The sequence below is a fragment of the Siniperca chuatsi genome, linkage group LG16 (assembly GCF_020085105.1).
Source record: "Siniperca chuatsi isolate FFG_IHB_CAS linkage group LG16, ASM2008510v1, whole genome shotgun sequence".
Classification (NCBI taxonomy): Eukaryota; Metazoa; Chordata; class Actinopteri; order Centrarchiformes; family Sinipercidae; genus Siniperca; species Siniperca chuatsi.
The window spans coordinates 15577047-15589992 of record NC_058057.1 but is presented as its reverse complement, the minus strand read 5'-3'; the positions used below and the strand labels follow the sequence as shown (position 1 = coordinate 15589992).

The window sequence follows — 12946 nt, the reverse complement described above, 5'->3', positions numbered from 1 at the left end:
GTGTGTGTGTGTGTGTGTGTGTGTGTGTGCGTGCGCGTGTGTGTGTGTGTGTGTGTGTGTGCATGCATGCATGTGACAGAGAAATCCCCTTCTTTTCTCCATCTCATTAAGCTGTGTGTCATGCTCTCTACTCCATTGTTCTGGGACCTCGAACCTGCTATTGGGGGGTTTTCATGCACATTCAGGACTAAGAGTGTACTTGTCTTTACTCATCTATGTTTGAGTGTGTTTTGAGTGTAGGTGTATGCCTTGAAACTAACAAATCTCATTGTGCTGTTATGAATGGTGCGTCACCTCAAACTCTAAAATCCCTGAGTAAGAGGAAAGACAAGCTGATTTGACTGGATGTTTTTTCTGCACAGGGTGAGAAAATGTCTTATAAGGTTTTGTCAATCTGTAAGACTAGTTAACTGGCCAGTCTGTCACGTTAACCTCCAACCAGAGTTTAGTGCACTGGTTTTGAATAACTAGACTGGTTTAAGAGAAGGGAAAGAAGGAATAAAGATAGGGAAAACAGGGGCAACCTTAAGCTTGTTTCTTCTTTTGTCTCCTCTCTCAAAACCTTTTGAGGATGAGAGTAAGGAATAGATAAATATGGATGCTCTTTTTCTTCTCTTTTACTACATGCAATTTTCTGGACACTTTCATCCAACATCCTACCTACAGCACCATGACTGCATGCATTTCTAATGCAGGGTGGTTCTAATGAAAGTTTAACCTCCAACTTTGGCAATTGTGGAGCCACCCTCAATCTACTGCTGAGGTTTTTAATCGCATTGAAAAGATGGGAAATGTAGTTATGCTTGTGTGAACGAAACACCGAAGGGGAGACAATGACAAAGAGCTGAGGCCGAACCCCCCCCCCGCATTCCCACCGCCACAATTATATTACCCTAACTGATTTTCAGCAGCACTTCCCCCATAAATGCAGCCAATCCATTTCATTTGGCCTCATCTAGTTACTCTACAAGCCTTGTATCCCTCAGGTGCTCTTCCCTTGGGAGCTGTTGGTACTGATTGGTCGATAGCTGAACCTGCCTTCCCACTGAAGGATTATGGAGGAACCGGTGGAACACCTGCTCCACCACTAAACTGATGCAAGATAAAAGGAGGATAGGGGGAGAAGCCGATGGAAAGAAAAAAAGAGTTGCCATTTCCAATCTTCTGTAAGAAAATGAAGATTTATATAAAGAATTGAAGTCAGGAAGAAAAAACACAAGGCATGATAGTAACAGATAAAAGCATACAGGAAAACAGAAACAAATACACACAAAGGACGTATTAGCCAAACTCCAATTTGAGCATGTTTGAGGTTCGTCTGTTCAGCTGTGCATGAATACAGAGTGACTGGGAGGTTGATTCAACCTACAGAGCCCAGACAATACTGTACCCATGGTGGCGACATCTTGAGCTGTCACGGCGTGTTAGCCAAAGCAGGCGTGAGCGCGGGTCGCACTCGTCTGGCAGCATATTGTTACGCTAAAAGCACAGGAATGAGGGATTTGATTTGAGATAACCGTACATGCAGAAAGATATTAAGTAGTTATTAAAGTGGATGGATGGACAAAGACTTAATATGGGACAACAACAAAAACAGAAAATAAGTTACAAAAGAAGAAAAGTATCTCATGCTTTTCCAATTAATGTATTTTATATTTTACCTTTTGTGCCATAAGAATTTTGGTTGATCACTAGCATTATAAGCACTATTAAGTCGTGTAATATCATATCCTTGAGTACTCTTACAACTAAATAATGATCATGTGACAGACCCTGTCACATCCTTCAGCACTCTCTTATCTCCCTGATGGCTCCTTTATGTAGTGGCAGAGGTGAAAGTGGGTCACCTCCGTAACCCAGTCACCTCCATCACCCATATACTGTCAGCTCTGTTCCACTTCCCTGCAGGCCTGGCCCATCACCTCCAGCTGACAACTATTGTGTCTTGTTCCCAGGGGTGGTCACCCTGGGGAGTTATGATGGCCTACTGTTCCAAAACAGAGAGTGAAGCACGGTCTGGAGACAAGCATGCACCATGGGCATACGTTCATTAAGACAAACACACGAAGAAGTTATACTGACGATACATGCGGGAAATGCGTGCATGAGTGAATAAATGCATTCTCAAACACGTGTCCAAGCACAGTAGGGAAGTCATTAAATATGCATATAATAAAGCAGAAACAAAATATCCCTACACAAACATAAGGTAACACAGATGTGCTACATGGCAGGTCATGTATTTAAGCATTAGTGACAGTATTCATGAAAGCCTTTCTCTGAGGGTCATCCAGCCCTTGCCTGCTGGACCCCCGCCACTACATCAAATGCCAAAGGTCTCCAAGGTCACAAAGCCACAATCTGCATTGATTCGGCACAGGACACCCAGCATAACACACATACACACACACATATGTAAGGATGCACACTTGCACACAGTAAGACAGACGGCACAGATCACTTAGTTACAAGGGGATGGAAATCACCTAATAAGAAGAGACAAAGCCCAGCTTGGGAAAAGCTTCCACCACATATGTCGTGACTCTCTGGCACCGTGACATACAGTACGGCATGTAATTAATGCCCACAAACAGTTCAGGTAACTTATGTTCACTTTGAAGTAGGAGTCTGTTTCTCAGCCAAGATAAATACCACCATTGTTACTGTAGCAAAACAGCAATGTGGTCATGTTAAGTCTTAATAAGAGGGCTCACAGAGACTGCTACTTGGGTAGTCCAACTCTAAAGTTGAAGGAAAGAACCCCTATAATCACATTGTCTTTCAGTTCAAATAAGAGAGGACAGAGCTACAGCCAATCTTGACAACAGTCTGGAGTAGATAGACGCAATGAAGCTCTAACATTAAACAACACTAAAAATCTCTGGCAAACTAAAAGTTTGTTTGTTCCAACTCCACAACTTCAAGCTAACAAACTCCATGTCAGTGAATTTGTTCTGCTCTCGAGTCTGTACCTTTGCCATCCTGGAAGGTTAGTGTTTTCCCTGGTGAGCCTTTGGCGACTAGTCCCAGCAGTGGTTTGGGTGTCCAGAGAGAGTCCGGCCTCTGATGGACCTTTGACACCGAAAGCAGACGTTTGCGCAGGCAGCCCCCTGGCCTGGCGGGCCTGGGGCTGGGAAAGGCCTCGGGCTGGAGGCTGTTCCCCATCTTGTTGGCGGGCTGGAAGGAGCACAGAGTTCGCTTCTCACCAGGTGGGTCCTCATAGCAGGCCCTGTGCCAGCAGCTGACCACCGGCTCCAAGGAGAGGCAGTGCACGTATGTGATCATCCCCGGCTAAAGACCTAAACCCCCCCCCCAACACCCACCCTCCAGTGCTCTATCCAGGACCAAAGCCCCCAACTCCTCCTCCTTCTTGCACGACCCTCTCTCTCTGGACAAGCACTTGAGGTGGTGGGATGGAGGGGTGACTGTGAAGGGTGTGTGTGGGAGACCTCCCCTTTTGCTCCCAAACCCTCAATAGGCCTCCCCCTCTCTCTCTGGGCAGATAGGATGGAGGTTTTTGCAACCCACAGGGGACCCAATCCCCCCTCTGTCTCCTCCTCTCTCTCTCCTCCTACTGTTTTTGTCCTTCCTCTCCCTCTCTCAGGGGGTTCTATTGACTTGCATTGATTTGCCTGACAAAGGAAGGCTGTGCACAGTGTTAGATTACAAGATTTAACTCCAGAACAAATATTCCACAGAACTATTGCAGCATAAGGTTATTAGAAATCCTGCATGATTATCAGTCGGATGTCTGGCAGACACCCCGGTAGCTTGCAAAAACAGGAATTCTGACCCCCCAAAAATGACCACAAAAAACAAAGGGCATTGCCTTATTGCAAATACCTGTGGTTAAATTTCTTCTAAATGCTGTGCTATCCTTTGCTATGACCCAGAAGCATCACCACAAATTGTGCGAAAGAAGATCCACAAAAAGTCAAGAAATGAGTTCATGGCCAAAGATCGTGAGCGCCTCATTTGGTGAATTATGAGGTTAGAAAAAAATGGTGCTTCCAAAAGAGTGTTCAGACAAATTTGCAGTGTCTGAGAGCATCCTCTTTCTCTACCTATCTGAGACAGAGCACCAGCATTGTTTAGTGGCATCCACACGGCATCTCCTCTCCTCTCCTCTCAGCTCCTCCTCCTCCCTCTTTCCTCTGCTCCTCAACGCTGCTGTTCTAATCTGTAAACCCAGATTATCCAGCCTCCAGCCCTAGCCTCCAATTGTGACACACACACACACACACACACACACACACACACACACATCACAGATGGACACCAGGCTGTAGATAATTAACTACATCACCTCCAGTGCTCAAATATGTGGAAGTTCACAAAGACTTGGCGTGTTGTGTGTCAGCTGGTTAACTCAGATGACGCAAACTCAAGTGTGAAGAAAGCTGCACATGGGGGCAAATATCAACCTACTGCCCCAGGTTTACCTTCACCTGACTGGTGTTGCCAAGTACAGAGATCCAGTTGAAAATATACACAACCTAATTCTTTGAAGTAGACAACACACACACACAAGGAAGAAAAGTTTCAAAGCTTTGATGAAATTAATTGCAGTTGAGCTAACATACTGAGGCACAGATTGGCCAAGAAGTATTACCTGACACCAGATAAAAAGATAAGCAGCAAACAAAGAGATACACACAGATTAAAAAACAGGGTGAGTGTAGTCACGAGTGGTAAAAACGTCAGACTCACCTGCTAGGTGAGGGTGTGTATGTGTGTGTGTGATCCTTAATCAGCTTGGCTGTGAGGCAGGCTAAGCTTATTGATATGCCCAAATAAATAGGATGAAGACCAGTAGAGGATAGGAATGTACAAAACTAAAGACTGGATACTACAGTGATGGCCCATTAAAGGAAACCAATGAAATGTATGACAGTCATAAAAATGAATGAAAACAAGGTGAAAAAGAAAAGAGAAAAATTTTAAGGGGGGCAAGAACTACTTGAGAATACTAAAGCAAATGTCTCCCTCTGGTGGTGGCTAACACCTGCCAGACAACACCGATACACACCAATGTGAGTACTCTATAATGTACTTACAAATACTTTGAAAAGTACACTCTAAGAGCTGAAAGAATTAGTTGATTAATCAGTGAGTCAATTGACAGAAATATATTCTGCTATTAGAACTATTACTACTATAACTATTTTAATAATCGAATAATTTCAATCATTTTTCAAGTAAAAATTGTGAAAAGATGCCAAACATGCTCGGGTTCCAGCTTCTCCAATGTGAATATTTGCTGCTTTTCTCTGTTTTATGTCATTGTAAACAGAATGTATTTGGGTTTTGGACTGTTGGCCGCACAAAACAAGACATCTGAAGACGTCAACTTAACTCTAGGAAACTGGGATGGACGTTTTCTCACTATTTTTTAATATTTCGTAGACTAAACTATTAATCGAAAAAATAATTGACAGATGAATCGATAATTAAAATAATCGCTAGCTGCAGCTTCGGTACACTCATAAACTATTGCAACTTTGGGGGAATAGGGAGAGACTGTGTGTGTGTGTGTGTGTGTGTGCGTGTGCGTGTCTGTTTGCGGTTGTTATCCTGCCAAAGCCTCAGCGGAGAGCCAGAGGCTAAAACAGCCATTACTGATGGTTATCATTTCCACAGCATGGTGAGTCAGCCAACACACAAGCTGATTACAAAACCAAAACCATTGCACACCCACACAGAACATAATGGACAAACCACTGTATACACGCACACGCACACACACACACACACACACACACACACACATATAAAACAGTGTGTGGACACACTAGCCCACTGGGCAAGCCAAAAGATTCTGACTGTGGCCTAAATTGCACTTAACACTGTTGTTGCCCTAAATCCATGAACACATAGACACAGTGGGTCATACAGTTCACACAGAGAACAACATCAGGGGGTGTGTAGTCATGCAGACCTGCACGCATAATAGCATCATAGCATCATAACATCACAACAGGGGGTGTTTTTACAGCAACACACAGACAAACATACATTATTGGTATTTTACAAGCAGGTACATGTATGTTTGTGGTGGTGACACACACACACACACATACAGAACCAATGTCCTGTGTGTCTTAGTTGGCTGTGAATGTTCAAGTCTTGCCCAGACCCAGCATGTATGGCGGTCAGACTCTCACAGCCCACTGCCCATGAATGGGGATTATTACTTGTAAGGAGATACAGTATGTGTGTGTGTGTGTGTGTGTGTGTGTGTGTGTGTGTGTGTGTGTGTGTGTCTGTGTGTGTGTCTGTGTGTATGCGCACCACAATTCTTGAACAATGCAACATCCATGGTGAGTTCAAGTTGAGACGGTTCATTTTGTGTATGTATGTTTACACGCTTGTGTGCATATAAACTCTCTTATGTCCCTGTGAATACTCACATGTGCACATAGACTGTGTGTGTGTTTGTGAGTGGGGGAAGCCAAAACGGAAGGCTTTGGGGAAGGGACAATGGTAACCATGGATACGCATAGGTCTGAATGGAGTGAGAGGAGCACCTGCACGCTGAGTTAGTCCTCTGTCTGGGGAAGTCATCCACTCATCCACAGGGAGTCGACCATTGTCTTTTCAAACTTCACCCACAACAAAAGGTTTCCAGCATTGTCCCTGGAAACATCACGGCTTAACACTCGCCTCCTAAGAAACTTTGTCTTATACTAAAAATACAGTAAGTCCCCCTTATTGACTCCAACATCATTCTAAACTTCCAAACTTTCTAAAAAGCCATTGTTTTGTAAACTCTTTTAAGTAGACAAAAGATTCATTGGAGTCCTGACAGAGCCCATTCACAGGCGCTTGGACCTTCAACATCTATTGTTTACCTATCAAGACCAGAAATCTCCTATTTTGAAGAGTTTGACTTGTTTACAGCAGACAACATCTCGTTCTGAGTTTCCTCCCCATGCGAGTTTGCATAATTTACTAAAGCAAAACTGTACGATACATGGACAAAGTGACTTAATATACATGGAGGCTATTTTAAACATTAGTTTAAAGTTTAGTTTACACATGAGGATTAAGCACTTCAGATCGACCTTTAAGTAAAATTAGCTAACCAACCCAGGAACAACTGCTGAAGCTTAGCAGGGAAGTTAGCTAGAAGCTCACTGGCTACTACTTAAAAGTCCACAAATTGGTTTGATTCCAGCAGCAAGCATAAGTGGTTTAAATGCATTTCCTTAAACTGAGGACCTATATCAGTCCAGGTTCCTGAAATCCAAGTTTTATTTTTAGTGGTAAATATGAATTGTTCAAAGCTCACAATTGGTCCACAACAGTAACATACAGCTGGACTTGACTTTTGTTTTTAGATAGAGTTCAAAATGGCCATATCTGACTTGTGTCTTGTGACTCAGAACACATAGGACGTGTCTACTTAGATCAACATGTAGATAGAAAAATGCACAAATATACTAATATCTCAATATGAATATGAGTATTTATTAAAGTAAGTTCAAATGACCTATTATGCAAAGCTACAAGTCCAATATGTAGCCATGTTGTGGTATTTCACAGTCTGATACTGGTGGACTAGTTTATAAAAAAGCAGGTCAGTTTCTGCCAGCCTTTCACCATCATTTTAAGTGGCTTTAGAAGCCAGCTTCCCCACACTGAAAACAGTTTTTGCTGTCTACATTTCAACACCTCTCTCCTGTCCTCCCTGCTCCTCTCTTCCGCCCCACTGGAGATAAGCAGCCTGCCACATCAAGTGTGAGAACATCCATCAACACCACAACCCACAAGGCCGGAGGGAAGGTAGTGGGTCAGCCTCGGGTCAAGGGGTCACAGTCTCTCCAGACACACGGCACAGGTGCACTGGTTATAGAAGGACTGTCTTGGTTAACAAGAAGGAGGAAGTTTAATGGCGTTCCTAAAAAAAATGGTTGTCAACAACTCATGATTCCTAAAAATCAAAACTATCTCTGATTTTGATTTGTGCTACTTCCTCCAACATGATGAAATGTTATTTCCTTATCGAGTTGCATAGGATCAGTTATTCACTACCAATAACCCAAACACATGCAAATGTTCTTGAAACAGTAAATGTCAACTATAGGGCTGCACAATATACTTTCAAGAATTAATAATGGCAACACTGATGTGGTGGTTGGCTACAAATGCCAATATGGAAACACTGAAATTAACTTTAACTAGAACAAGTTGAAAAATGTTGCGAAAGATGTTGAAATGAAACAAAACAATATTCTAATATTTCTGCTTTAATAATAGAGATAAATGTTTCAGATCATAACCACTAATCCATATTTGTCCTTAAGTTTGCTGCACTATCCAAAGTCCTGTCTGATCTGATGTGTAGGTACCATATAGGTGGTGAGAATCCGAAGTGAAATGCCATGAAGGAGTTGAGGTTAAATTTAGGTTTAGACATATAGCTATGTGGGTCACTGCCCTGTAGGCAAAATCTAACATGGCTGCCCCGGAGAAAAACCACACGAGCTCCCGCTGTCTTCCCAAAAGTGTGTGGAACTCATACACACACACACACACACACACACACACACACACACACACACAAACATTCCTGGAATTCAATTCACACACACATGCAGGATGCATACACGAGTGAAGCATTCACGGATGCTCGCAAACATCTCTATATGATCAGTATCTCTCTCAATCAAAGTTCAACTTTAGATCCTGTAAAATAGACCAATTTTCAAAACATGATCCACGCTGGAATAAGGGATACAGTGTTCTGGACATTCAGGTAACAGCTTCTCATTTTTAGCTGGAGTTGACCATAAAATGACAAACATCACCAGCAGCAGATTATTTCAATTGTCACTAGTTAACGTTACATCCGTAACAGCTATAATAAAACTGTTGGCTGTTGTCTGGTTATCGTGCTCTCTGCAAGCCAGAGTTTGTAGCAAAGATCCACATTTAATATCTTATGCTGCTCATCTATTTTCAAGTTATAGCTACTGGTTGTGAATATTTAGTTAGGCTGCCACTAAAAACTGCAGTGTTTCAGCTTTCTCAGCCAACAACGCAGATCGAAATTGAATCTTTTAGTTTTAGTTATTTATAACTTTAGTTACTCACAAATGTTGAAAGCTAGATTCAGATTTGATAAACTGATTTAATACTGGATTTGAATTTGATAAAATGCTATCTTACTGTGTTCTACGGTTGCAACAAACCAATATTTTCATTATCGATTAATCTGCTGATTATTTCCTTGATTTAGCTATTCATAAATTAGCGAAAAATGCCCATCACAAGTTCTTAAAGTCTAAAGGTGATGTCTTCAAATGTTTTGTTTTGTCTGACCATAGGTCCAAACCTAAAGATATTCAATTTAAAATGATCTAACAGGAAACAGAAAAAAGCAGCAAATCCTCACATTTGAGAAACTGGAACCAGTGAAAGTTTAGCATTTTTGCTTGAAAAATTAATTGATTAATCAATTATTAAAATAGTTTCAGATTAAATTTCTGACGATCGGCTAATCGTCTAAACTCTACTGCTTTCAAAATTTCAGTAGGAATAATCCTATTCAACAAAAGGTATTCACACTGGCTTGAATATCTACTGTACATCATGGACTTAATGACAGAATATACATAGTTCATCTATTAATGAACAAATGAAGAATATTCAGTCATTAAATAAGCCTTAGAATACTTCACATGATGACTTAATTACACTAAACCTATTCAAACTGGATGATGGTTCAGGCTACTCCATACAGTCCAAGTGCACACTTCATTAACGATGCATCTGTGTATGGCTGGATCGGCACATCTGCACTTCCCCCTCAACTTCTGTCTGCAACCAAAACATCTGAAGCCGCTTTAATGCTCACACATCCGAGTGGTTGAAAACAAACCAGGGAACACTGGACCAAGTTCCACTCAACCAAAGACATGTTCTTCTAGATTGGACATGGCCTGAGCTGCCCTTATCTGACCTCACAACAAGGAGGTCAGATGAATTCTCTGCAATATGTTTGCTTGACAGGGTTACATTCACTAACATGGACACTTCTATACCCCTCACACTGCAGGAAACCTCCAATTTGAGTGAGAATGAGGTTTCTTAAATCACTCCAACTAATCCCTACTCAGTCCCATCTAATGTCTCCTTTCTGGGCTAACATATTCCACTAGAGTGGAGCTCAAGTGCAGAAATAACTTATGTAACATACCAAAAGCCACACCAAGTGGTCTGGCCAGCTAGCAAAGGGCTTACACTAAAATGCAAGGCTTTTCTGCGGGAGAGGGGGGAGAGTGAGTGTGTAGTCAAAACAGATGAGGATCCACTCTGGCCACAGCTGGATGTGGAGGAACGTGGGCTGAATATGTGTCACATCTGCCCTAGAGTTGGCAAATGCGGGGACGTGTTTAAATCATAACATAAGCAGACATTCTGTAACTGCCAACCAGTGTAGAGTAATCTACTGGATCACAGTGTTTAATGTAATGCAGAGTATTTGGGTCAGTTTGCCATGTCTTTTGAAGCTGGAAACCGAAACTGGTAGTGGTGCTATTGTCTTTAACCACAGCTGATAGAGGGAAGTGGGTCTAAATGTCTATAACTTGATTGGAGTATGACAATTTTTAAACATTTTACATAGTAAAGTATTAGTTCTTCAGGGTGATGTGAACATGGATGAGGGAAAAGACCTTCCTGCTACCATACAAGTCAAACGTACAAAGTTAAACCAGGCCATCTTGTTTAAAAATGGTAAATTACTTCATCTAACAAACAGAATTTTTTTCTCCAACATCTGTTTCTCTCTACATACCAAATCTGACCAGAGTCGCATAGTGTGGAAACTGTGTAACTGACAACATAAATTACTGCGTACAGCTGACGAATTGGGATATTGCCACAAATAGTTGTAGGGTTCAGTTTATATTAACTCATTTCTGGAAACCATACTACAGGCTTCAGAAAGAAAAATCTGTGGGTTCACCAGAGGGATGATTTCCTCATTTCTGAGATAAGAGCAGTTTTACTAAGACACAGCTGAGGATCATTTTGTTCCTCTTTTTATTGCATCTGTAGGCCTGGAGTTCCCACAGTTTTTCAACTTAGAAATGCACGTTTTCCAATAAATATGTTATTTCCTGCATTTGAAGAGTTTGTTTTGTACAATACAATTTAGGCTGGCAGTTGCTGGGCAATACAAGTGCAAACTAGGCCAAATTGAAGGTTATTCTTCACAATAACCACCACCTGAACATGTAGAATGAGAGCTGGTCAACAACTTTAAAAGGTGTATACTTACACGAATAATAAACGTTGTTTTTTAAAGATTTTTTGGGGGGCTTTTTGCCTTTATTTGATAGGGAGAGCTGAAGAAATACAAGAAATGTGGAGGGGACATGCAGTAAAAGAGCCGTAGATTGGATTTGATTTTCATGATATTCAAAATGACAGAAGTGAGTACGTTTGAACAGAACCCTGTGGCTTTAAATTAAGATCCATGATAGGTAAAGATGCCAACATGACGTACTTACATCTGTGCATCAACATGTATTTCTTAACAAAGGAGGCCAAAAGCAACGGAAGCAAAACTCCTGATGCCAACACCAGTGCTGCGGTTGTCGTTTATGTCAGCAGTATCATATCATCTACTGGGCAACGTCATGCTGTCATTAACACATGGCTGATGGTGAAGTCAGTGTTTGTGTGCGTGTGTAAAACAAGGAAGAAGAGCTTGAGTCATACAGAGTCACAATCATACATTGAGCATAAAGTATATTGTAATATAGCCAAGCAATGAAACAGAGTGTGTGAGAATAGACAAAAATGCAAAATGAGGCTGCCACTAAAAGAGGAATCAGTTTACCTCTTATCTCACTTTTAACTGGTCAGTCAAGTAATAGCCAACATATGGCCCCACTCTGCAGGACAGCAGCCCAGCAACTGCTGCTTTGCCAGCTGTTACTGTGGACAACACACACTCAGACACACAAACACCACTCGTCTCCGCTAAAATACACTCCTAAGTTTGATAAAGCAAATTCAAAGCCCATATAGTGAGCTACATAAAGAGGTTTCAATATTGGTACCTCTTTATGTTTCCACAAAATCAAGAATGAATCGGAGAGCAACTGGGAAGAAGAGCGATCAAAAAGCAAATAGATATAGAAAAAAAGGAGAGGTAGGATTAAAGTCAGTGAACCTGAACGCATCAGAGACAGAAAAAAAGAACAAAGGAAGAAATGATTAAAGAGAGAAAGATGGAGGGTTTCCTTCACTAAAGAAAAACACATGAGGAAGGATATTGTGTGGAGGAAGCCGCTGTGACAGAGATTACTTTCCAGACAGAGGAGAGAGATGGAGTCCAACTTTTCTTTGTCTCAGAAAGTCTGGGGGAAAAGTCCCACACTCGCACTGGAGTGATGCAAACACAGTCATGTAATGTACACACACACACTTACCTTTCAGACAGAACATGGCTCTTCCCTTATTTCCCCATTTATCCACAAGAAACAAATATCGGTTTCTTTCTGTGTTCTTCCTCTTCACTCTTTCCTGATTTTCCTCTTTCTTGCCCTCCTTTCCTCTCCCTCTTTCCCTACACCGCTCGGTCAAAGCGATGACACACAGACACACAAATCCTGACACATACACTCCTCTCTCCCGTTGCCTCTCTCGCCATCTCCCTCCCTCTCTTTCTCCCCTCACACACACATGCACACGCTCTGAGTGGCAGCTAGCCAACTTCTACACCGCAGGAAACTGCTTTGCAGCCCCCCACTCTGCTTCCCCTCTCTTTCTCTCTCTCCCTGCATCTCTGAATATCCCTCCACCATGCTGACAACCCACCCCCATCTCTCCGTCCCCCCAAGAGGTAAAGAGACAGAAGCCCAGCCTCGATCTGAAACTCTCTGTCACCCCATGTTTGTCCTTTTCACTCCATGTTTGTTTACACATAAGC

The 12946-nt window shown here is 42.1% G+C and overlaps 1 protein-coding gene across 8 annotated transcripts in view; it reads right to left on the bottom strand.

Moving 5' to 3' along the window:
- nhsl1b (NHS-like 1b) overlaps positions 1 to 12946 on the bottom strand; it is a 109722-nt gene that overhangs the window by 40615 nt on the left and 56161 nt on the right. The window contains exon 1 of one of the 8 annotated variants that reach the window (XM_044168605.1): positions 12447 to 12674. The exons of 6 other annotated variants lie outside the window; for them this stretch is intronic. In XM_044168605.1, coding sequence (XP_044024540.1) covers positions 12447 to 12462 — 16 coding nt within the window. In that variant the 5' untranslated portion in view covers positions 12463 to 12674. Of the gene's footprint in view, positions 1 to 2972; positions 3310 to 12446; positions 12675 to 12946 lie in introns of those variants that run through there. One more of the 8 variants, XM_044168598.1, reaches the window with a different exon arrangement.